This window comes from Mytilus edulis, chromosome 2, assembly GCF_963676685.1.
Source record: "Mytilus edulis chromosome 2, xbMytEdul2.2, whole genome shotgun sequence".
NCBI classification, from domain to species: domain Eukaryota; kingdom Metazoa; phylum Mollusca; class Bivalvia; order Mytilida; family Mytilidae; genus Mytilus; species Mytilus edulis.
Window position 1 is genome coordinate 68,852,153 of NC_092345.1, and position 27,771 is coordinate 68,879,923.

A 27,771-nucleotide genomic window follows, 5' to 3' on the forward strand; every position below is an offset into this window, starting at 1 on the left:
ATCTTTTTATGATGCATGCTACAAATAATTAAAGTAACAGTTGACTAATTATTACACAGACTCCCTGTTTTATTTGTCATTCTATGATTTATTTTTAAAATGATTATATAGGATGTACTTAAATCTTTGTTACAAGTAATTGGAGAAATATTTTACAGAATTGAGGGGAAATCATTTTGTGGATGCTTAGAGATTAGGTATCTATTTGAGGTGAAGGTAAGGCTGAAAATTGTGTACATGGTGTAGGAAGGGTGGGTTTGAAACTGAGATCAATTGAGGAAGAAATGTTATATTCTTACGTGACTGACAACAGATACATGTACTGGTATTTCAAGACAATGTACATGATGTATTACTGTTCTGGTGCACATCAGATGTATTTGAAACAATGAGAAATGTAGCAATAATGCTGTTGACTTAAATCACATCTAAAATAACTTAATACATGTAGCCCAATATGCAAACATCATAAAAGCTTTAAATAATAGATATTTAAAATATGTGTTGCTTTCAAACAGTTATTATGCCCTGCTCTCTCAGGAACCATTATCTTGAAACTGATTATTATATGCATACAAGATCTATTGCAAGTTTGTAAACTTGTTAATATTAATGTTCATGAGACTATTATTATTCTAAGCAGGAAAACAAATGTTCATTTCATCAAAGCAATCAAAATATATCTTCAAAAAAAAGTAAAAAATTGCTGTTTGTTATTGTCTGTTACACTTTGCCAACGGACAAGGCCAGTACCCATTCCACTTATTTTTCATTCTGCTCTTCCCTCAATATGTCCAAAAGACCTTGGGTTGAAAATTTGTCTGAATTTATTTTTTGGGGCTTAAAATAAAGTGAATAAACTGAATTTGTTCTGCAGCGTGAAAATGTTGAGTTGTAGTTTGTAAGCAATTTTTATACAACCGCAAAATTTGAAAAATTTTTCGTCGTATATTGCTATCACGTTGGCGTCGGCGTCGTCGTCGTCGTCGTCGTCGTCGTCCAGCGTCCGAATACTTTTAGTTTTCGCACTCTAAATTTAGTAAAAGTGAATGGAAATCTATGAAATTTTAACACAAGGTTTATGACCACAAAAGGAAGGTTGGTATTGATTTTGGGAGTTTTGGTCCCAACATTTTAGGAATTAGGGGCCAAAAAGGGCCCAAATAAGCATTTTCTTGGTTTTCGCACTATAACTTTAGTTTAAGTTAATAGAAATCTATGAAATTTTGACACAAGGTTTATGACCACAAAAGAACGGTTGGGATTGATTTTGGGAGTTTTGGTTCCAACAGTTTAGGAATTAGGGGCCAAAAAAGGGCCCAAATAAGCATTATTCTTGGTTTTCGCACAATAACTTTAGTTTAAGTAAATAGAAATCAATGAAATTTAAACACAATGTTTATGACCACAAAAGGAAGGTTGGTATTGATTTTGGGAGTTTAGGTCCCAACAGTTTAGGAATTAGGGGCCAAAAAGGGACCCAAATAAGCATTTTCTTGGTTTTCGCACCATAACGTTAGTATAAGTAAATAGAAATCTATGAAATTTAAACACAAGGTTTATGACCATAAAAGGAAGGTTGGTATTGATTTTGGGAGTTTTGGTCCCAACAGAATAAGGGGCCCAAAGGGTCCAAAATTAAACTTTGTTTGATTTCATCAAAATTGAATAATTGGGGTTCTTTGATATGCCGAATCTAACTGTCATGACTGTGTATGTAGATTCTTAACTTTTGGTCCCGTTTTCAAATTAGTCTACATTAAGGTCCAAAGGGTCCAAAATTAAACTTAGTTTGATTTTGACAAAAAATGAATCAGTAAGGTTCTTTGATATGCTGAATCTAAAAATGTACTGAGAGTCTTGATTATTGGCCCAGTTTTCAAGTTGGTCCAAATCGGGGTCCAAAATTAAACTTTGTTTGATTTCATCAAAAATTGAATAAATGGGGTTCTTTGATATACCAAATCTAACTGTGTATGTATATTCTTCATTTTTGGTCCTGTTTTCAAATTGGTCTACACTAAAGTCCAAAGGGTCCAAAATTAAACTTAGTCTGATTTTAACAAAAATAGAAATCTTGGGGTTCTTTGATATGCTGAATCCAAAAATGTACTATGAGCCCAGTTTTCAAGTTGGTCCAAATCAGGATCTAAAATTATTATATTAAGTATTGTGCAATAGCAAGTCTTTTCAATTGCACAGTATTGCGCAATGGCAAGAAATATCTAATTGCACAATATTGTGAAGTAGCAAATTTTTTTTTAATTAGAGTTATCTTTCTTTGTCCAGAATAGTAAGCAAGAAATATCTAATTGCAAAATATTGTGCAATAGCAAGATTTTTTTTTAATTGAAGTTATCTTTCTTTGTCCAGAATCAACTTAAATCTTTGTTATATACAATATACAATGTATATTCACTTTTTACTACCAACTGATAAATTAAAATAATCTTTACCATTCAGTGATAACAAGCAGTTTTTTTACATCTTAATATTTTATGATGTATTTAAATGAGTAGTTATTGTTGCAAACTCCATTAGAAATTTTAATTGAGATTAGTTTTGGAATAAGGGAAAGGGGGATGTGATTAAAAAAATTGGGTTCAATTTTTCTCATTTGAAATTTCATAAATAAAAAAGAAAATTTCTTCAAACATTTTTTTGAGAGGATTAATATTCAACAGCATAGTGAATTGCTCTAAGAGAAAACAAAAATTTTAAGTTCATTAGAACACATTCATTCTGTGTCAGAAACCTATGCTGTGTCAACTATTTAATCACAATCCAAATTTAGAGCTGAATCCAGCTTGAATGTTGTGTCCATACTTGCCCCAACCGTTCAGGGTTCAACCTCTGCGGTCGTATAAAGCTACGCCCTGCGGAGCATCTGGTTACATCAGCTGTGCAGCCACTTCATATTTAATGATAATTTGTTAAATCAATCTTTTCTTTGTTTCTATGAAAGAGAATAACTGTATTTATTATATAAGTTTTCTTGGCTTACATGAAACTCAATCAATTGCACTAAGCAACTCGGGTCCAGACTCAGTATTGGTCTTGATTTATGTTCTTTGTTAAAGTATAAATCAGGCTGTTTGTTTTCTCTTTTAACATATATATGTGAATTGTTTCACATTTCTTTAAATGAACCTTTTAAAAAGCAGCCTTTGTCAGGTCTATGGAATTTTTTTTTAATAAAATGTAAAAAAAAAGGTCGTATATTGGTATCACTTTGTCGTCATCTTCCAAAGACAGATGGTTTCAGGATAATAACTTTAGTATAAAAAAAAAAATCAATTAAATTTTAACACAAGGTTTGTAACCACTAAAGGAAGGCTGGGGTGGATTTTGGGGGTCATGGTCCCAACTGTTTAGGAATTATGGGCTAAAAAAGGGGCCAAATTCGCAACAGCATATTGTATTGCACAGAAGCAAAAAATTGAATATAAATTCAAATCATATAACCAATTTGAAGTTCTTTGACAACAGTTACAGTTATTCTGTGCCAGAAACCTATTATGTGTCAAAAATTTAATTACAGTCCAAATTCAGACCTGTATCAAGCATGAATATTGCGTCCATTTTGGCATCAACGTTTCACTGGGTTGGACATCTGGGGTCGTATCCAGCTGCGCTCAGCGAAGCAATTTATTTCATTAGTAATCATATCACACTTCCTTTTATTTATAATCATATTCCATATATTAATATCATTTACAAAAGTACATGGAATTACCCATTATTTATTATTATCTCTCATTATATATATATACTACATATGTGTTTTATCTGTATAGTAATTAAAGTTTGCATGAAAGCTAACAAATACATTATAAAAATAATGAGATGTAGTATGATTGCTTATAAGACAACTAACTATCCAGCGTAGAACAAAGAAAAAGAAGATGTATTTAAAGTACAGCTACCCAGTTTTCACAAAAGTTCACACACAAACTTGACAACCAACATCAGTGTTTTTTTCTTAGAAGGAGTTTATTGAAGTTCAGTGCAAAAGGCATCTATATATATAAACTATATATGTAATCATGGTTTACTGATTGTAAAATTACAAATCATCAAATAATTTTTATAGAGATACAATTATCTTTTTTATTTTCACATTGACCTACTTGACCTGTAGCGCTGGTGATGCCTGCAGTCTGAAAGCTTATAGGACTTTTTAGGATTCAAATAAAATCTTCAACTTTTTATTTCAATGGAACCCTAAAAGATCAGAATTGTACCTGGATTTCATAAGAATGTACTGGGTTTTTGTTTCAGTAATATTCAATGCACTTCATTTATACTTTGTGTAAGAGTCAGTATTACATGTAATGGCTGGTAGTGTCCATATATAGATGTGATGTCAGTAAATTTCTTTTATATACTTCATTTCTTAGTGCATATCTTTGATCTGTAAAATTATTCCTTAGATTTATTGAATTTTAAATCATTTAAAAGTTCAATAAGTTATCATTGAGGTAGTCTATGAAATCGTATTGTGTAAAAGTTCACAAAGTCTCTTTGTACATTGTCATAAATCATAAATTGAATTTATGGCATCAAGATGGTAAAAAAACAGCATAATATACATTTAAGCCCATAATAAAATTGTCAAAAAGGTCAAATAACTATGTATGAAATACATTAAATCATTAAATGTGTAGAAAAAGACATGTTGTAAACACTTGAAAGACGTGTTTATGATAGGTTTTACCATGTAATATTGAAGTGTGTGTGTACATAACTGGCATTTAAAAAGTGAATTTGTTTACCTTTAGGTTTCAAGCTACTATATTTTTGTTGATGTTTATATGGACTAATTTAAACCACCCAAATTGGTGTTAGGTATGAAAGATTAAATTAAAAAGAATTAATAAGATGTTTGCTAACTTTTGAATTGAAAAGAAGAAATATGGAAATATTTGAACAAAATTTGGGTTATCTATAATTAAAAGTAGGTAGCTACATTTAGTTTCACAGTAGTCGGTAGAGATTTGGACTTTGAACATAATTTGATTCGTGAGCTTTTACCATATTAAAAGTCAAATAACAGGTGTAGTATTCCATTGTTTATTTATACTCCTCTTTGCACCAAAACAAGTACATGAAGTAGACTATAGCTTCGAATATCAGAGTTGTATAATTGGTATGATAAGTTTTAGTAGAAAAAAAAAAATTAAAAAGAAATGCTATAGATGAAGTTTGTAATATTCGAGGCAATTAAACATTCCTTTTTTTATGCATCGAAAAATGCAGTGCAAGTGATATGTGATGAGATTGAGCATTCCTTACTTAGGATTAATGGATTGAGTATGTGCCTTATGCTTATAAACTGCATTCCACATCAAAAGCCCTCCGAACAAGCATTAGTATAGAAATACAGCTATTGTTCTGGAGACCAATACACGCCTGGACTTAACTTGCAACTATGGTCTTTGATTTGGGTTCTTAAAAATGGTATCTCAACTTTAAGTTCCTCTCACATTTACAACTCCAGCAGCAACTCTTCTGAAGGACCGTTAAGGTTTAATTTGATTACTATTCCCAAAATGTCCTTGTTTGTACTGACTTCCATCCCGTAGGGTAGTTAGCAATAGTATCAGTACAAAACATCTGCACCTTCCTTCAATCCTTTCATACATATGACCATAGGTAAATTAACCATTGAGATAGTGTGGTTAATAAAACATGTAGTTGATGGCTGTATTTTTGTTTTTCAGTGTTAGTGGTCATGTGACAGAATGGCCCTTCACCAAGGAACTCTTGCCATATTTGAGAACAATGTAGGGGTTAGTGATGCTGTTCTACTTCATCCATTAACAGAGGAAAACTTCATCCAAAATATCACTGACAGATTTAACCATGACCAGATTTATGTAAGTTGTATTTCTGTAATTTAATGGATTTCAAGTATTACAAAGAATGAAGATATATGTTAATGGGCAAAAAAAGAAGTATGCTAAATTTTCTAATTTTCTAATTTGAATTGCTTTACATTTGTCATATCTGGGCTTTTTATAGCCGGCTGTGCTGTATCTGTTTGCTAATTGTTGACAGCCATATGATGTCCTTTATGATTTGACATTAATCATGTCTTTCAACATAGATAAATATATTTAAAAATACACAAAGCGTTCATAGTAATGATAGAATATATCAACAGAAACGTTTGCATGCAACATCCACAATAAGTCATCTTTTGAAAATGAGCAAACGAAATATGTTACAAGCATCCATTTCTTAAAAGATGAATAGTAAGCATGGCCTAATGTCAAATTGTTGATTTTTAAGGATGTGAATTTAAGCATAGATGAAATTTGGGTAGTCCTTATAACCGAATAATGGATTGTTTGAAGGATGACTGAAACCCATTTTTTTATGATTACCGGTATCTATGGATTCCAAATTAAATTGGTGTTTTGGTAAATTTGTATAGTAAATACATGAAATAAGGATATATCTATGAAATAAACATATAATGAAAACATGTCTGTATCATAAACAAACACAGATGAAAAAACAGTCAAACTAGGTGCAATTAGGGTACCCCAAGTTATGTATATAATTTTGACAAAGTTACTGTATTTGAGTTATTTCATTGTAGACCTACATTGGAAATGTGGTGGTGTCGGTCAACCCCTATAAACCAGTGGAGCTGTACACACATGACATCATTGATGAATATCGCAACAGAAACATGTATGAGCTGCCTCCTCACATGTAAGTAGAGGTTCAGAATAGGGGAGAATTTTTTATATGAAAAAAAAATAGTGAGATATTATATACCTACAATGTACCAGGTATACTGCTAATTTTTGGAAGTTTTATGATTGCAGTACTATCAAAAGACTTCAACAGATAACATTGTTCTTACACTAAACATGTATGAAATATTTGCCACTATATCAGTATGCCGTTTGCAAGTTGTAAATTGATCAGAATAAATAAAAAAAACATGCTAATGTAAGCAAATAAATGTTTATTTAAAAAAAAAAAAAAATTTGGTAACATATAAAGCACTCACAAACATGACAAAAGATAAATTGTATTGCTTTACCTGAAAGCAGTCGAAAAGAATAAATTGTTGTAAGAATAAGGAGTTGTTTCATTGGTGGTGAACCAATTAAAATATTTAATTTGAAACTATCTCTTTATTTGTTGATTGTAAATGTAGCAATCTGTTTACATTTTGATTAATAACCAGCATAAGCAATTAAAACCTTATTAAAAAATTTGACCTTTTATTTAAACAGCTATGCCATCACAGATGGAGCTTACCGATCTATGAGAGACAGAAACTCTGACCAATGTATCATAATCAGTGGGGAAAGTGGAGCTGGCAAGACAGGTATGTTTACATTCAGTCTGAAGACTGGATAAATTTATTATTATACCCTCTGCTGAATAAGTCAGCATTATATAGGTATTATTTTGTCTGCTTTCTGTCAGTTTGTTCTTTAATTTGTTTTTTCGTTTGTTTGTCTATTCATATGCATCGCCTACTAAACATTGACGGACTTTAAGGAATTTTAAGAACATCATCAGTGCCTGATGGTCATGATGGTATTTTCCATTTTTATCCAAATAATTTTTAGGGATATCTCGTAGCAGAACATGGACTTTGCCCTTTCTAGAAAATACAGTGGGCATATTTTGAATTTGAATCCTCCTACTTATGAAGTAGCACCTGTAATTAATTGAAAAATTCACAGAATATTACTTGTACAACAATTTTTCACTGCAAATTGAAAGAATTACATGTCCCTGTGTTAAACTAAAACATACAGAAATGATTGCGATTATGAGAAAAAATTTGCAAGTTTTGAGTTCCTACTTTTGGTGATTTTTAGTTACCAACATATGCCCTAAAACCACTTCTTTGACTGCTCAATTTTCTTGATTTTAGATGTCTAAAATCAATTGAAATTTCAACTGAATATCCAAATATTCTCTTTAGAGGAGGTTAAAACATGTGAACATAAAATTAAATAGTTACATGAAAAAAATGTTCACACCCTAAATATGCATTTAATTTATCTAGTAAAACATGATTATGTTTGACAGAAATTGTTCATGAAATTGTACTTTATTTGAAAGTTAATCTTTTCAGAGGCCAGTAAGGTTATAATGCAATATGTTGCTGAGGTGTCTGGAAAAGGACAAGATATAGACAGGGTCAAAGAGCAGCTGTTACAATCAAATCCAGTCTTAGAAGGTAGATACATATTCACATTACATAACTTAAATATTATAGTTTTGATGAGAAATAACACAAAGTTGGAGGTATTTATGAATTGTTATATTATGAAAAAAGAGTTGATGATAAAAAGGTTAAAAAATCCCTTTCACAAGCTAGGGAAAGCAATTTTAATACATACAGTATTCATGTTAATTTTTTCACTGCTGTCAGTTTTATCATTCCAGGGTTTTTTGATGTCATATAAAGATACATTCTTGTCTCGCCTGAGAAGAAAGTTCCATCCTTATGAAATCTTGTACAGTGATACATTTATAAAGAGATGCAATTTTTCACTATGTAGAATACATGACATTTTTAGAGTTAAAAAATATGTACACTCTTTTTCTTCTTCAGCTTTTGGGAATGCAAAGACAAACAGAAATGACAACTCTTCACGATTTGTAAGTTTAAACAAGAACTATCTTTGAAAAAGATATCCGACGTATTTAAATTTGAGTATATGTTTAAAACTATCATTTCGATAACCTTCAGAAGCACAAAGATACCATTTAAATAACGTTTTCTCTGTTTGTGTTCAGTATTCTCGGTCCTCGTATCTTTCTGGTGTTTGCATTCACCAAAACCCCGCGGAAATCTCACATGCGAATTAAGGTGCGTTCTAAAAGTCATGTACATTCGTACAACAAAGTTTACATTAAGAATTATATAATTGTCCCAAATAAACAGGTGTCACGGATGCAAAGAGCTATTGGAGAAAAAATTATTTTAATAAAAATATAAATCTTTGTAAGATCTAGTTCAAATATTTATAGTTTTTCACTTGCTTTCCATCACGATATGATTAACCAGACGTTTTTTCAAACACAACCAAATCACCCACCATGACAGCATTTTGTCCAATCACAGAAAGGATTTTTCGAGCATGCTTATTCTGTTGCCATAGTTAAGCGTCCTTAAGTTCAAAGGGCACAAACCGAAACTATACCGACTACATTGGAAAAAAGTGGAGAATCAATGTAAATGATGCCTTTGAGTTTAAAAGTTTATCATATAAATGATCAACAAAATGTACATAGAAAGCAGTATCTTCATAAGACTGTCTTGGAAGAAAAACTATAAAGTCTATTTAAAAAAAATTGTAAGGGTTTCGACAGAACCCATTGTCTCGCCTACTTTTGCTGTTAGTCGAAGGCTCAACAAAAACAACGACAAAATGTAGGATTGCAAGTCTCACTTTTTCTAAATTTTAATATAGAATTCTCTTTTCAGAAAGGTTGAAAATTGCAATTAAACTGTATATCTGCAGGATTAAAACATTCAGCATGAGATATAAATAGAATATTGTAGTAAAATGAAAAAAGCAGATCTTTGTGCATGAAAATCAATTTTTGTCTGAACTATTTCTAGGTTGATAGTTATCAAAGGTACCAGGATTCTAATTTAATACGCCAGACATGCATTTAGTCTACATAAGACTCATCAGTGATGCTAAGATGAAGAATTTCTTTTCTCTTCTCTTTGTGTCATCAGCTTTCATAGTTTGCGAAAACATCATTTGAAAATCGGCTCTTAAAATTGTGGGTGATAAACACATTCAGACACATCGGAAAATATGTAGCATGATGGGGTTAAGAGGAAAGTTCACAATTCTAATTAATTGATACTTCGCAACCAATAATAAATTTCATAGTATTTGATGTCTTTTTTTCTTAGCCATTTATATAATTGACTTCTGTCTGTCTTGTCTGTTTTACTTCATTATTTATTGAAATTCCACAGAATGACTGTATAGTAAACTTGTATTTTAGGGGAAGTATATGGACATTGAGTTTGACTATAAAGGAGATCCGTTAGGGGGAGTCATTACTAACTGTAAGTATATCATAACCTCGAGTAAAGAAAGCAAGGAGTAAAAGTAGAAATTATCTTTAGTACTCCATTCCTTTAGAAAATCTTGATGCATCAAAGTAGAGTTTCATAGGTCTATAAAAAAAAAAACAGTATTTAAAACATCATATATATATATATATATAAAAAAAAAATTTGAATTGGTTAAAACTTTGTAAAATCGTGAACAAAATATCATGCTTGTATTCTATTCCATGAAACCTAATGGATATATGGAAATTTTGTATATGATTTTGACTAAAATAAAACTTGAGATTCCGCTGTAGCCAGTATGCATTATATTGTGTGAAAAGAGATTTTTTTATAAGTTTTGTTTTCTGGATACACATTGAATGGAATTATGATAACTTGGTAAGCTTTTCTTAAAACGCTTTTTTATTTTATTCTAAGACTGTATAACTACATATTAAAGTAATTGAAAATTCAAGAAAACATAGCTATGTTCCCAGCATATACAAGGAAGTAACATATACTTGTAATTTGTACGTCTTTGTAGTTAAGTTTAGGAATTAAGTTGTAGCTTTTAGAAGATTTATATCCTTTGAAAATAAAGTGTTTACACTTGTTTATGAGAGAGGTGAAAGATACCACATTCAAACTCATGAGTCAAAAATAAACTGACTTTATCTGTGGTCGCATGAATTTTAAATACTACAGAATACTTTCTCACACATCAGGAAAAAACTTGAATAAGCATATTTAAAAAAAATATGAATAAAATATATTATTTACTTCTGCTGCTTTAAAGGTATACTACAATTTACTTATTTTCACCCCAAAAGATACTTAATTAAACATTGTTTCAACATCAAATGCAATCAATCTAGGACTACTAGAAGTCATTAAGTCATACTTATTTGCATGAAGGTATAATGTTTTGTCCATGTGGTTTCCACAAGTAAGGCTATTGGTCCTAATAAGTGGACAGCTTCATGTTTTTATGCAAGTAATAAAGCATTGTTTTTTCTTTGTTACAGATTTACTGGAAAAGGTGAGAGTATAATCTATAGACTATCTTAAGAATCATCAGTTACTAAGATCCATTTTGTAAATGCCTATATATATATAGCTATATATAGCTACAAGCCATGATATATGATTTCTAATCATATTTCAAGTTGATTAAAACGAAAGGATATACAATTTACTTTGAAAAAAAGTAAACAAATATGATTTATAGCAGCATTATGTACACCTTATGAAACACATAACTTAAACAAGATAACCAGTTTGTTTTCATGAAAACAGCAATGATGCATTTAATGAAAAATACAATAGATGATTCTCATTTTTGCTTGTTTGATATTGTTTAGAAACATAGCTTTATTTTTCAGTCACGGGTAGCCTTCCAAATGAAAGGAGAAAGAAATTTCCATGTGTTCTATCAGCTTTTACGAGGTGCTGACAAAGAGTTACTCGGTATGATTAAACAATTATTTTTTTAAAGCTATATATATTCTGACTTTGAATAATTGGTTTATAAAAAATTAATGGATGGAGTATGTGAATTTTTTTGTCCCCTTAATATAAAATATCAATAAATGTTAAAATAAAGAGATGTGGTTTGACGGTCAATGAGACAACTATCCATAAAGACCAGAGGATGAAGATGTAAACAATAACTGAAAGGAGTAAGTTCGGTAAGGGTCATATTTGGTCCCAATTATAAAGTTCAATGCTACAAGATATAAAAAGTTTTAAGTTGACTTAAAGACATGTGAGAAAGTAATATAGAACAGTTGCTGTCATATTTTTATATAATAGTATGGTCAAAATAAGAAATTTTGGTGAAATTTGACAAAATTGGCAGGACTTCAGCCAAATTTAAGATCAGGAAACATAGAGCGCAGACGTCGACAACCTAAATATTCAAGTTAGACATGTAAAATGTCATAACAAACCTTATGTTAAAATTCTTATTTGTCGACGTATGTGCTCCATGTTTCCTGTCCAAATATTCAATGGAAATTTACCCATTTTCATTATTTTTTGTGGAAAATCAAAATTAGTGACATCATGAATAAAACGAAGGAACGTTAATTTGCAACAAAAAGACTTATTTCTTATCTAGTGATTCTAGTCACTGTATTAGCTATTATTTATTGTGATTTTGGCCAATAAATCCCAATTTCTAATTTAGTCTAAAAAAGGGGGCCATTTTAGGCCCTTATTGCACCAACTCCTTTATGTCAGTTCTGCAAACTTTTAGTACTATTGGTGGTATATGTCAATTTATTGTCATGCCTCAACAAATTTGTATGATATTTCTTGCTGTGTTTGTATGGTCAACTTTTGTCAAATTTGGGATACAGTCATTTTAAAAAATGATGTATGCATTTGTTATAACCATTGACTAATTTTATTTATTTTCTTTTCTGAATTTTAATTTTCTTCTATTGTTTTGATAGATGCATTAAAACTGTCGTCAGATCCTGAATCATATGTGTTTTTAAAACAGAGTGGTTGTGTAGATGTTGATACAGTAGATGATGACCATAGCTTTAGTGTGATTAAGGTGGGTTCATATTTAGATGATGACCATAGCTTTAGTGTGATTAAGGTGGGTTCATATTTACTGTCAGAGTGGTACAAATTATTGAGAAGTGTGCAGGAAAAAAATCTACATAAGATATAACTAAAAATCTACATATATTTTTACAACACAATTCAATGAAAGTGTAATTGTACAGATGAAAATTATATGAAATGGTATTATAAAGAACCAATAAATGAAGATGATTCTGGTTGGATTGCATAGGTCCAAAAGTAAGAATTGGTAGAATGCCCTCAACAGATAGCATTTATCAGTATTTTAGAATTTTGAATGTCACGTTTGCTGATGATGCATTTTTTTAATAAAGTTTGTATTTACGGATGAGTTCTTTTTAATGTATTTATTTCATCATATATAATAAAGTTGTTTAGTATGTAGTATTGCTCTATATACTAACCGCCTCCTTATAGAGCTATCTATATTTTTAATGCATAGACTTTTAACAAGAACCACTTCACTCTTTGCCATGGTTGATATGCAGATGTGATAAATACTATGAAAACAATCCATTTGAAAATAGATTTACAATTCCCAATCAGTTATCAAAAGCCAACCAGTTCAGGGACAAACAACTAACATGATTAAAAAAAATATGATTGAACAAAAGAAAACAATTCTTATCCATATTGAACTCCAGGCTGCCTGCAATACAGATACTGTGGCTTCATTTATTATTATTGTGGTTATTAACTTTTGTAGATTGAGGGAATCTTACATTTTCATGTATATTTGATTTCATGGTTTTATCTAAGTCTGCATACTGTAAATTCAGAATTTAGCATTTCTGGTGAATTTGTCAGTTTAGACTAAAGTCTGATATTAAAGTTTGTGATATTGAGAAAAATCCTGTTAAATTAATATAAAAAATTTCAAAATGAGAGTTTGAATTATTGCGATTATAACCCTGTCACATTTTTCGCAATAATTTCTGAATTTACATTCTATGCCTATCCAAAATATAAAAAATTGCTGAAAATTTAACATTAAATTTGTGATTCACCTGTAACAATGAAATCGACAGAATTTTTGATACCCCTGCTTAAAAAAAGGGGGGTATACTGTTTTACCTCTGTATGTCCATCCATTCCTTCCGTCAGTCCTTTCGTCCCATGAATATTTTTTGCCGCATTTTTCTCAGGAACTACAATACAAGGTTTCTATAATTTGGTTTCAGGGTTTATATAAGTCAGCTATACCGTGTGATGTGTTTTCAGATTCATCACTCGACAACTTCCTGTTTACCGAACACTTGTATGATTTTACACATGATAGCCAAGTTGAAAATTTTCGTCACATTTTTCTCAGGAACTACAATACAAGGATTTCTAAAATTTGGTTTCAGGGTTAATATAAGTCAGCTATACTGTGTAATGCGTTTTCAGAGTTATCACTAGACAACTTCCTGTTTACCGAACACTTGCATATTTTTACACTTTTAATATTATCCACTTGCGGCGGGGGTATCATCAGTGAGCAGTAGCTCACAGTTTCACTTGTTATATAGTTTTCATGACTGTTGTTCCGAAAAAATTGTACTACAGTCGTTTTGTGCTGTTGTTTAAAGTAGCAGATTTCTGACTCTGCCAGTTGTTTCTGTTTGTACACATGTTATAACAACAAGGAGATGTGGTATAATTGCCAATGAGACAAATTATCAATCAGAGACTGAAGGAAAAGGATGCAAACAACATACTGCATTTTTCTACTGCTTTTGATAATGTAATTGACATCTATTTTGTCCACATAAAGAATATCACTGACTAGAACTGCTTTTAACCAGAGAGAGAGATTGCTTAATGTGAAGATTTGTGTCCCAAAATTTAATTATGTATAACTTATAAAATACAGTGTTCTCAGTTAAGAAATTTATGTATACTATATAATAGACTAAAAGTTTCAGAGATGTACATCTCCATGATTTAGCTTATTAACCAGGTTGGATTAATCCCAATACCAACTTATAGTATGCATGATGATGTTTTAAGGCAGAGAAAAGGGGATACCTGGGCTATCAACTTCTACAGTCGTTTATATAAATCTGAAACTTCACACATAGAAATTGTACACATATTGATGCTGTCACGCTTATAATGAATATTTTGGTGAAAGTTTCCAAATTTTTTTCAAAACTTAGAAATAAAGTAATTCTTTTCCACGTTTAAAAAATATGATACTAATTTTATATACCAGTACAGACATTGCTACCAAACTGTGAAGTTATTTTCTTAAAGAATCGCCCAGGCCATCATTTATTGCCATGACAAATATCATCCAAAAAATGAAACTTTCAGATAATGCACTGAAAACTAGCAAGTGATTTAAACTTTTTTCTTATGTCTCATTTACACTTATCCCTATGATAATGATGATTATTAGGCTAGTTGGATTTTAGTACTAAGTTAAATGTGAAAGAAATAATAATCAATAAATTTAACTCATATTTATTATGGAAAATAGTGTTAAAATTAACATGTATGAGGCAAACTGTGAAAGTTTGTCTACAACATGTGATTTCATCTCTACATAAATGTCTGTTATATATCTTATTTTGTTATATATTTTGAATTGGATAAACATTATTTTTTCCTGTTATTGTTCTGGCCCTATTAAATTCCCCTTGACCAAATGCTTTTATTCTGAATGTAAAACTAAAGAATTTTGGCCGTTCAGATGTCCTAAACTTCCAGTTATAATTTGATGCCACAATATAACTTTCATTTTTTCTTTGCCGTATATCTTTTTGCCATAATGAATGAATTCTCTACTAAGATTGACAAAAACACATTTGGAAAGACATCTTTACAAATTGATTCTTGATATTTTTTAAATCATATTCTATATCAACACAAAATAATTAAAACTATGGTTGAATATAAGATGAAAAAAACTCTCTGAATAAATTTGGTCTGAGTCCTGAAAAGATTCTATTGTCTACTAGCTATTGTGAGAAGTGGTTTATACAAATTACAAATATTAGCACTATAAAAAGATATTAACAATTAAATAAATTTCCTCACAGTATCTCGTCTGCATACAGATATATTTTTGGCGCAAAACAAAAATATAAATATTCAATGCTACGTGCAACCATTAATAGATTTAATCCCATGTCAGTTGGAAATCTGTCAAGTAAGGAGATTGTTACATATGTTGGCAAATAGAAAACGAGGAATGACATTATTATCATCAGACTACACTTCACTATATCAAGCAAACATTTGGATTCTAATTCTGAATTTTGTCGTGCTTGTTGATCACCAGATTGTTTCAAAGTTCTCATGAAACCCTCTCCTGTTTTAGTATCATCATTCTCCTCCTTTATTGCTTTAAAACTTGAAGTATAACTCAATGGTTGCATGGTTGTACCTGGATCGCTCGGACGAATCACACGAATGAGTGGATACTCCATTTTATCTGTTTCGGTATTGTCCTGATTGAATATGTCTTCATCAGTTTGTGTCATAGAATCGACCAGTTTTTTGCGTCTATGCTTTGATTTAGATTCTTTACCGTGATGTCGTGATATTTTGACGTAATCTGGAAGATCCACTGGACATTTGTCAAAGTCAGCTGAATCTATATCAGTACTGTCTATAGAGCTATCTAAGTTATTATGAGTAATTAATTTGATTTTTGTCTTCATTGCCTGATCTTGTTCAGGATAAACATCAGAAAAACTACTATCTGTTGACAAACTAAAGATGCTGTACTGAGAAGACAGCAAATTACCAGCATTTGACAGTCCACGATTTCTAAGGCTTTGAAATTTTTTGGTTTCCAGTAACCTTTTCTGTTTGTCCTCTGTCAGATCACTCTGAGCTCTCTGTCTGAATTCATCATGTTCGTCTACCATCAGATGATTTCGGTCCTGCATGTTTCCAGTATTGCTACGCATTCTCATCTCCGGAATATCTAGGCTATCCACTACTATACTATTCCCTTGCTTGGAACTACTACCTTTCCAGTTGTCTTCCTGTTCAGGTTGTTCTAAGATATTAGCCAGACCGTCATCGAGGAAACTATCTATACTTCTAGCATTGTATTTATATGATTGAGAGGATACAGTATCGAGCATGTGATCTCCAATAGGATCTATATCAGACTGAACAGAAGTAAACGAAAAATTCCCAATACTGTCCATAGAATTCTGCTTTTTCAATATTTTCTTTCTCTTATTATTTTTTTTCTTCCTTTTAATTGATATTCTGTATGGTGAAGATTTGTTTGCTGTCATAATATCACTATTGAGTTTGACTAACTCAGGATGCCATACATTGCCAGCACAAACTCTTGTATGACGGAGAGGATTTAGTTTTAAGGAATTGTCATCATGATCGGAATTCAATGAATGTGAACTTTGATTTCCAGCCTTATCTTCTGATGAAGTCTCATTCTGTTTGGAAGTCTTCATATCATTTTTAAAATTTGTAATATCTTTAAGGTCTAAGGTTAAACTTGGTACGCGTTTTTTCATCTTTTTTATATGAATATTGTTGGCCAGTGTATTTTCTATATGACTAATAGTTGAAGGTGCATTTATTCCTGATATTACTGAATCGTAGATTGATTCTTGCCCTGATATTGATTCTTTAGTGCTACTTCCTGTTGCCCCTAAAAACATTGAATCCATGTTAGTACTGGCTGTTATTGCAGAAGCCATGGATTCCTTTTTAATTTCTTCACTTATACTTGACCTGACAGAGTCCTTTGTAGTAGTTGTTCCAGTGGTATTAGTGGTCCCTGTTGTAGAGGACTTAAGTGAGTCTCTGGGTCCTAAATGATCCGAAACATCGTTTATACTGTTTCTTGTATAGGCTTCTTTTACATTGATTTGTTGACTTAATTTCTGTTTGCATGGCTCTAAGATGACATTGTCATCCATTTTGAAATTGTCTATAGCGGTATGTGTATTTTCCATGATTATTTGACCATTTGCATTTTCCATTATTGAAGTAACTTGAAGTCTTGGAGTATCTGGTATGGTTTTTGGTTTTAGAATTGGATGTGGTGGCTCTAAAATTTCATAGGCTGAGATTGGCAAAATAGTGCCAGTTGGACTGCGAGGAGCAACAGGAATATTGGCACAGGCTCCATTCAAACTGGTTTCAGTGACAAATGGATCCACATGATTGAAATTAAAATTAGGATCTTGTGTTATTCGTCTTCTCTCCATCATCCTTTGTTTCCACAGTTTAGAAATGTACACCATATATATTATGGCTGTAGTGAAAAATATTGCAGTGAACACATAACAACCAACAGATTCAACTAAATGACTATGCTTTTTTGTCCTTCCATGTAAAGTACAGTCATAAGAGAAGACAGATATTGATGTTGGATTCTTTTCTGATGCTTGAATGATACATGTGACAAAAGGAAGAACAAGTATCCATGAGATCGTTATAAATATTCTTTTTATTGTCAGTCTATTATTATAGTCACAGAACTTTCTCCTTAGTTTGTCACATGCCAATATTATAGTCGTTAGGTAGATACATCCTTCTGCGTTCAAATGTAAAAACTGATGGAAATGACACAGGTCCACAAATTCATACTTTTTAAGCATAAGACTGATCCGCACAATTTGTATTGGTGCCAGAACACCACAAACAACTAATCCTACAATCAACAACTGAACCAAGGTAAATTGTGTCTTCCAGTTCCTACTCCAAATTTTATGTAATGCAGCAAAGATTGAAATGATACCCAGAAACATGGCAACAGAGAGGATAATTACTGCTATTAAAGCTGTGGCTAGATTCTGGTCTTGAGTTGTTGTTTCACAAGTGACGTTTGTATTATTGCATAAAAACTTTGTCTGATTTGTCAGTATATCAACTTTCAAGTTAACCAACATTTTGGATGGTCTATTACAGATTATGTCTATGTAATCTTCAGAGTCTTTTTACCATTCTCAATTCAGTTCATGTTGATTTCAAGCACTAAAAGTACATAATAAAAATAAGGAAATGAACTAATTTGGTGAAAAAATAACATTGTTAATAAATAATAGATTAAATAAATACTAATCAAACTTATTTCACATTCAGCAATATTCCAATTTTTTGTTGCATATATAAGAAAAGAATTCTTTTTTGATAACAACTTAAAGCATTGTTTGATTTAAAAATAATTCTCAATATCATCAATCCAGATGGTAAACTTACTGTTTTTATGAGCTGGTTTAGATGATGATCACAGCCTGCGATTCACAGAGGAAAATGCAAGGTGTTATTACATTTTATATATACCTTGAAGGAGTGGCTTGTTGCTTGTGTAAAATTTGTTAAATGTCAGTTGAGTAATGAAAACTGTTAATTTCAAGACTTAGGTAGAATGTATTCATGGTTAGCTTTAAAGCTATTCCCCTTTTTACCTTTTTTAGTTATTTATCTGTAACTACTAACATTTTTCTTTTAAATGTCTTTAGGACTGGCTTTATCATTAAGAAATAAAACCAACAACAGTTGTAACCACCAGTCTTTGAAAAAGACTTGAATTAATAAAAGTGAGATCACTTTTGTCAACTCGTGCACCACAAATGATGAGACTGTCTGTCTGTCTGCCAATCAGTTTTCCAGTTTTTTTTCTTCATGCTTGCAGATATTGATTTGATATTTGGTGCATTTTTTTCATCATGACAAGTTACAGGTCAAGTTCAATTTTCACGATTTTAGTTTTTCTCTTTGCTAATATTGTTTTGTACATTTATATACATGTATAGTGGGCATTCTGTTTTTGGGTCTGTGCATCCATCTATATATCAAGTGAAAGTTTTGGTTTAAGATTTTATACCCATGAAATTTTGTTCATGTGAACTTGAAACAGGACAAAATGTTAATATGATCATTATGATGTGAACATTTGTGTGCTGTTCTCAATGAATTTTGATACTGATGATTTATGTCTCAAAGAAGATCCATTTATTTTCCCCATCTTAACAGCTTCCTCATCTGTTTACATAATTTGTTTTTTTAGAAATTGGTAAACTGTAAACTTTCTTTAAGGTTAAATTCATTGATGTTTGCCCTTTGTTTTAAGTCTATCCTGTGTGTTATTTTAAAAAAGTAGATGTGTAAGATCACCAATGAGACATCTATCAACCAGACATAATATGACACAATTGTTAGTGTATTTCTGTATGTGATAAAAATTATATTTGCCAATTACTGTTTTTATTTTATGACGCTAACATAGATGTCAAGATTTGCAGTTTTTCAATCACCTTTTGATAACTGTGGAAATGTCTGTGATTTATTTATCTAAATATAAAAATTGTGCAATTGATTTATAATATCATCTTATTTCCCCCAAAAAAATTGAGGTTTTATTGTTGAAGTTTTTTTATTTTTTTTGGCATCACCTACAACTGTAGTCAGCTTTATGATCTAAGTTTTCCAATTAATACCTATGTCCATCTGTCCATCTGTATGTCATGTATCAGGTATGAGTTTTTGTCACCTACAATGAGTAAAAAAGCGAGACTTAGAAATGCTGTTTCAGGCAGAGTTGACAATTTGTTAAGTTTGTGATTCAGTTAGTTTAAGGTTAACCACTTATGATAAGTCAGTGATATTTGATATGCAGTTGATTAAACAGTAGCACAATTTCATAGAGATAACTTAGCCCAGTCCCCTCATTCATATTCTATTTTTTAATATAAAAAAACTGATCATGTCATCATGTTTATTTTTTTCATCACATTTTATCAAGTTGTATTGAACATTATTATCATACTTGACTTTTTATTCTAATGTATGCAATGTATATGTTTGCATTTTGTTTGATTTCTCATGTCGAGGGCCTCAGGGAAGATTAGTTATATAGCTAACTGTGTAACCCTCTTAAAATAAAGTATTGTTGTTGTTGTTGTTGTTGTTATTGACTTTTAAAGGTTTGCATAGTTTACACATCGAAGTTTACGATAGGTTAATGATATTTATTATGCAGTTGTATCAGCATTGGCGTCACTTGTGTCCAAGGAAATAATTCAGCACTGTACCCTCAAGCATGGTCAATTGACTATGAATAGTTTGCATAATCTACATGTGAAAGTCTTAAAATATCTTAGTTTTACTGTTTGCATTTTGCTATTAAAAAAACATGCAGATGAGATATATCTCAGTATCAACAGTTTATTGTTTAATTTAGGTTACAATTTTGGTTTAAGGTGGTCACATCAACTTAAAAAATGTTTTTGTAGGAGTAATGATAAAAATCAGATCATACATATAGCTCACAGACTCAGAGTAGTCTTAAAATTGTTGAGTTTTTTAAAATTGCAACCAGTTAATGAATTTTTTTATTGTTTGTTTTTAGAATGGTATGATTGTGATTGGTTTTAAACCAGAAGAAGTGACAATGACATTCCAATTAGTAGCCAGTATACTCAAACTGGGAAATGTAATATTTCAACCTAAAAGTAACAAGGATGGAACAGATGGCTGTGAGCTACCTAATATGTCAGGTAATATATATATGGTTTTTTTTACTGAAAACGTACATCTGAGGTGTATTTTCCAGAATTTGCCGAGTATCACCAGAATGCCATGCGATAACGTTACGGAAAGGCATGTATTAACAGTCGAAGCATGTGATAAACTTTTCATATCAGCCCGCTAAACACCATTACGGAGAAATATGGAATTAACGTTAATTTAATGTTATTATCATACTGTAAAACATATATGTTATTTTCTCTAAGTATATGATAAATATATAATATTAGGTCAATGTCAGGAAAATATAAACTTTTTTGTATGAGGCTGAGAAACTGGGGAAGGGCGAGGTTCTACCGAGCCCTTCCCCAGTTTTGCGCCGAGTACAAAAAAGTTTATATTTTTTAATGACATTGACCTAATATTGTTTTTATACTGCAACTTAAATTAATTAAATGATAGCTTTTTTAATCGTAACACAAATGTCAAATTTATTTTCATCCCTTAATGGACCTCTTATTGTGGAGAAAGGGTTCCATGATGAAATTGACATTATACAAAATATAGCTATGTTACTATATTTAGGAAATAAAGACAGCTAGTTGCAGTATAAATACTGTTATTTCATATGTGAAATTATCTGTTTTTTATTTAACTGGAAAATCAATGTAATTCATTGCAACCAATGTAATAAATGTTGTTATCTACCTCGTAATATATGTTGTTATCTACCTCGTAATATATGTTGTTATCTACCTCGTGATATATGTTGTTATCTACCTCGTAATATATGTTGTTATCTACCTAATATATATAGTCATTTTTGCTGTTATTAACCTAATATGTCAGATAACATAGGCTGTGATCTACCTATATATAAGAAGATGTGGTATGAGTGCCAATGACACAATTCTCCATAACTCTGTATAAAAACTAAGTAACGAGAACCACTCATGAACCACAATAGACTTGCTACAATTCCCTTTCTATTATTTCTCTCTTACTAATTTATATGTTTACTGATAAGTGCCAGCCTACTGATTGCCCTTAGAGAAAGGCTTCCTCCTGCAGATGTCAGTATAATTGTAATCTCCTAGTTATACATTGTAGCAGTAAAATTATTAAAAAGGTGCAAAACTGAAAAAAAAAAAGAAAAAACATAATAAGGAAGGGACATGTAGCAAGTCTAGAACCACAACAACTAATAACAAACACTGAACAACAGGTCCACTAATTTAAACTCTACTTATCTTTTTTTGTTTTACAGAAATCAGTGATGTCTGTGATATGTTAGGATGTTCAACAGAACTGATGTGTGAAGCTTTGACCACACGTACTGTAGAGGCTAAAGGTGATAAGGTCAAAAGAGATTTAGAGGTTGCTGAGGTGTGTTTTCTATATAGAAAATATTGTATTGAATCTTTATAATTCACACTTGTCATTGCAAATTGGTTTTAATCAACCATCATTATCTGAAAAAAGTTTATTACATATTAAGATCACACAATTTTGAATTTGTGATTGATTAAGTGACTATAGTTATATCATACAATGTACCAGTTCTTGTATTATTTCTTTCTTACCACATAAGCTAGCTTTGAGATTTATCACAGAGTCATTAAACAACCATCTTCTCCGTATAAGGCTGTTTTGCACCTTTTTTTCTTATCAAAATTACTAATATGGTTTTCCTAAGCAAATGGACTTTCTTTATCTTTTTTACATAAACCAACTGCAAAGGTGATGCTAAATATTGATTCCATAAGTATAACTACAGTGTTTTAGTCTTGAAATGTTCAGGGAATTGATTCTCTGGATTTTTTTGTCTAGTTTGAAAAAAATTTGTCAAGAGTAGAGTTATATTTTAAGAATAATTTATAAAAATTCATCTTGAACATTTCATAGTGTGGAAAAAAATTGACAATTTATATTTTTAATATAGGTTATAAAATTCATTTTGAAGAATAAACATCTAGTGAACCTATGCTAAAACATGTCATTTTCCTGTTAGGAACATTTGTATTTTTCTTCATAGGCAATATATGCAAAAACTTTTTCATTTTATCTTTAAAGGCAATATATCGAGAACATTTTTATTTTTTCTTCATAGGCAATATATGCAAAAACTTTTTCATTTTATCTTTAAAGGCAATATATCGAGAACATTTTTATTTTTTCTTCATAGGCAATATATGCAAAAACTTTTTCATTTTATCTTTAAAGGCAATATATCGAGAACATTTTTATTTTTTCTTCATAGGCAATATATGCAAGAACATTTTTATTTTTATCTTCATAGGCAATATATGCAAGAGATGCTCTATGTAAAGCTATTTATAGCCGACTATTCTCATGGCTAGTATCCAGGATAAATGACAGTATAAAAGTAAGTACAATTAATGTATGTTTTCTTATATGCTCCCTCTAAATTTAAAGACAATTCTTAAAATGCAAGAAAAATCTATAGTCCATGGCATTAATAGACAGAATATGTCTTTAACATCCTCTTGATTTTAAAAGTACATCTCTTGAAACTCTGTGGATCTGTTATTTAGTTGACTTCTGCCTGTAGTAAATTATGTACGATGTTTTATACATTTTATTTTGCCCTTATTTCAATGATAAACTTAAGCATTTCCTTTGTATGTTCCAAAAGAAATAAAAGTTGGCATCTGAAATATTGTACTGAGGATCAAGGTCTTGTAAATATTTCTGTCTCGAGACAATATATATAAATTTTTATTATAGGTGAAGTCCAAACAGAAAACCAAAGCAATGGGAGTTTTAGACATCTATGGTTTTGAAGTATTTAAGGTGAGTTTGTATCTAGCTCTTTATCAGAATTTTCAGTCATGGCAAAACTGTTTACAGAAGTTGGACATTAATATTTTGCAACAATAGTTCCTCCATTTTGTTTTCTTGCCTGAAGTTAGATGCCATAGAAATAAAATTGTTCTGATTTATAGGAACCTGTAAGTAAATTATTTGACACTTGGACATGATGATATAAGTATGAACCTTGCAATATAAGTCAAGTAGATATAAAATTTAGCTTGTTTATGTTTAAGGAAGATCTTTGGAAGTATCTGTTTAAAGATGTGACCTCGAGACATTTTCTTCTTGTTGTATGGTGTTTGCTGTCTAAGTGATGTATACATCTCTTCTCATTTTAGCCATGCTTATTCAGATGAGTCAAGAAAGGCATGTTATGCATATTAAGATAGTTATCAAACAATTAAATTGTATTAAAAGTTCTGTAAGTATTGATAGTTTTGTATTCTTATGTGGACAAGTAAAACGAATAAGATAAAACCATTTATGTTTCAGACAAATGGATATGAACAGTTTATAATTAATTACTGCAATGAGAAATTACAACAGATATTTATAGAGAGAACATTGAAAGAAGAACAAGAGGAGTACGTAAAGGAGGTAAGAATTCTTTTTAGAGGAAAGAAATCTTTGTCAATGGCATCTTTAATATAAACATATTGTCTTCGAACTGGGGCCTTGATGGCAGAGTGGTCTAAGTAGTTACTACTGTAATCACTAGCCACTCAACACTGACGTTGTGAGTTCGAACCCCGCTCGTGTGGGTGCACTCAACTCCAATCTTAATTGACTAGGATTGTCAGTTTTCCTATCGAAGGTCTGTGGTTTTCTCTGGGCACTCTGGCTTTCTCCACCAATAAAAACTGACAGCCACGAAATAGTCTAAATGCTGTGCTTAAAAGTGGCGTTAAAACACCAAAAATTATTCAATCTAACTGTAACAATTGTTGGAAATGCGGAGAAGCAACTTATAACAATTTTGAATCCTGTTGTTGACTCAACCAGGAATCCTGTTTATAACAGCTAGCTAAATGCTAGCCTGCTCTACAAAGTCTTTAAGCTATTGAACTAAAGATAAATTAGTTTTCATTGAAATAAAAAGAAGATGTGGTATGATTGTCAATGAGACAACTCTCCACAAGAGACTTAATGACACAGAAATTAACAGCTTTATGTCATAGTACCACCTTTTTACAATGTCTTCAAATGCAGTATAATTATATTGCTTTCTATTATTGTGATATAAAATTACTTTGAATTACCCCATATAAGCAGATAGATGTTAAATTTGATCAAATATTTTGTAGGGAATAGAGTGGATACATGTCGAGTATTTTAACAATGCTGTCATCTGTGATCTGATAGAAAAGGTAAAATATTATAAACTGTTAAATCAGTAGTCATCTAAAACAAAGTACTGAAAAGAAATATTCCTATCAATGTATCAGTCATTTTGTTAAAGATACCGAGAGATTCTCAAAATTTTACATTTAATTCTGTTCCTTACAAAACCAAGATGGTATATAAGAGATATTTTAACAGAGTTCTCATCTTGTATTGTACAACAGAGTTAAAACAACATTTAAGGGTCTGTGACTTGATTGACTAGTATTGTTTGTGTTAAGGGTAATTTCTTGGTAACCAATGTTGATGTGTAAATGGTTAAGTAATCCTTATATTCTCTCTAGAGGTGTCCACACAGGTTCACATTATATTGAAAATATTGGGGATTTGAAATATGTTTTAGAACCAGATGAAAAGCCAGGATCATGATGTAAATCTACCAAACTTTTATTTCTTAATAGCATTTTACAATTTGTCCTTCTTGTTTTAGTTGCATTACAAATGTTAATAATTCTTGCATGACAGTGATGTAAGTGTGTTCACTTTTTAGGAGCTTTTCAATGTAAACATAATACTCTTAAAGCTTGAAATACTTGCATTTTCCCAATAAATATATTCCTTGACTGCAAGCAAAAAATACTTATTAGCATGGGACATAATTGAATGCAGCATGATACATAGTTATTTCCCTTTGATTACTGCATGTTATGAATGCATTGTTGATTTGATTACAGAGACCTGGCAGAAAAGATAAAGTAAGTCTGCTGCCATAGTATTATTTTATGTACCCAGCTGAACTGTAGCAAAATATCCTATATGCGTAGAAATTTTATTTGTTCCTCATAACAGTTACTAACTAGGCAGGTTAGAACGCTGTATACCGTAATTACAAAGTTTGTTCCAGAAAGGAAGTGTTTAATCCTTAATAATTAAGCTCTAAGGTTTGGATTAATGTTAACTTATTCTAATCTTGAAGTTTGTAACATAAACACAATAGAGCCTCCACAACTGACACGAAATTTATTTTAGACTCATTTCAAATTAGGTCAAATTACATATCAATTTTTGTTGAATTTTAGAAGGATATTATATATTTCATGTTTTGTCAGTTTTAAAATGATAGAACTTAATTGAAAATTTTAACTGTTCATTAAAAACATTAAATATAGATGCCCTTCTTTAACAAACAAAAAAAATCACCTGAATTCTAAAACCTTATTAATTTCAAAAACACTGTATATTCAACCATATTTTTTTCTATTTTTAAACAGCTGTCTACATATTTTACCTTGAGTTTAAATACTCCATAAAACCATTTGTAGGCAAAATTGTACATGGGTCACCTTTCTACGTGCCATTTTTCAACAAATGTTTAGATTCTTGTAGTGACAGATAACATTCTCCTACTAAAATAGCACTCTTGTTTCCTGAAGACTTTAAATACGTAAACTATGTAGCACATCTATCATAAAAATGCAAATCCATAGACAAATTATATATATAATTAGAACTCAAAATGGTCCAAATATATTTCTCATTCTGACATCAAAAGTTTCTTTAATGCAAATTTATTTGTCAGTTTTAGTAACAAACACTTTGTTTTGTCAGAGTAGATCTACAAATCAATTATAGATAGATTATTCTGACTACCATATTTCTCCTTATTGTTTGTAAGGTATATGTATTGGTGTCCATTCTGGTGTGGTTCAATGTCTTCTCTGTCTGTGTATTGTCTTATGGTATCTGTTTAGGCTTTGTATTGTAGAGGGATAGAGAAAGAAAATAATGGTACATATATTCAAGAAATGTTTTAATATATTCACTCAATCATATCAAGTTTAAGAGAAGGAAATTCGACAAACCATGGTATGAGCCTCTTGACCAGTAAAGTTTGTTTTAGATATTATTTGATTGTAAAAATGGTAGTTCCAATTTACCAGGTGCGTTTCAATATATGTTTCTATGGTTAAACTAAAAAGCTTGAGAAAATATTATTGAACTTTGGTATATATGTTACATATAAGATATTTTTAATATAGATGCTTTTAATTTACAGCTCTCTGCATCAGCCTGTCATTTTGGTAGAATCCTTAGTAATACAGAACTAATCTAGAATACTAACAACTAATGTAGTCATATACCTTTTATTTTTATTTTGTGTATATGGGGAAAGGTTTCTTTTAAAATGGTAAAATCTTCCCCTAACTAACAGATATATTTACAATATAACTGAGAAAACATACATTATTATTGTAGGAAGAAAAGCCTGTCAGGTACTGATGTAAACCCCACAAGTTACTCTGCATGTATCACCTGTTCAGATTTTATTTCAATAATGTATTTTTAAAAAAAGGGAGGAGCATCCATAAACTTTAGAAAAATTGTTATAGTGAAGCTAAAAAAAGGGTATTGTAATGTAATATAAATCTAACTTATTTGTGAGGTTTCGGTTTTAGCAGATTTTGTGTTTTAATAAATTTGTAGACACTGCT

The 27,771-nt window shown here is 30.8% G+C and overlaps 1 protein-coding gene across 10 annotated transcripts in view; it reads left to right on the plus strand.

Moving 5' to 3' along the window:
* Positions 1-27,771, plus strand: part of LOC139512761 (unconventional myosin-Ia-like) — a 68,257-nt gene that overhangs the window by 15,162 nt on the left and 25,324 nt on the right. For 7 of the 10 annotated variants that reach the window (XM_071300634.1, XM_071300636.1, XM_071300641.1 and 4 more), the window contains exons 2-17: positions 5,724-5,879; positions 6,608-6,723; positions 7,257-7,351; positions 8,114-8,218; positions 8,597-8,643; positions 10,012-10,075; positions 11,089-11,102; positions 11,446-11,530; positions 12,520-12,626; positions 20,985-21,132; positions 22,371-22,489; positions 23,403-23,489; positions 23,852-23,917; positions 24,431-24,535; positions 25,243-25,305; positions 25,683-25,709. In XM_071300634.1, coding sequence (XP_071156735.1) covers positions 5,745-5,879; positions 6,608-6,723; positions 7,257-7,351; positions 8,114-8,218; positions 8,597-8,643; positions 10,012-10,075; positions 11,089-11,102; positions 11,446-11,530; positions 12,520-12,626; positions 20,985-21,132; positions 22,371-22,489; positions 23,403-23,489; positions 23,852-23,917; positions 24,431-24,535; positions 25,243-25,305; positions 25,683-25,709 — 1,383 coding nt within the window. In that variant the 5' untranslated portion in view covers positions 5,724-5,744. Of the gene's footprint in view, positions 1-99; positions 217-5,723; positions 5,880-6,607; positions 6,724-7,256; positions 7,352-8,113; positions 8,219-8,596; positions 8,644-10,011; positions 10,076-11,088; positions 11,103-11,445; positions 11,531-12,519; positions 12,627-20,984; positions 21,133-22,370; positions 22,490-23,402; positions 23,490-23,851; positions 23,918-24,430; positions 24,536-25,242; positions 25,306-25,682; positions 25,710-26,013; positions 26,035-27,771 lie in introns of those variants that run through there. The other 3 variants (XM_071300637.1, XM_071300642.1, XM_071300643.1) reach the window with 3 other exon arrangements.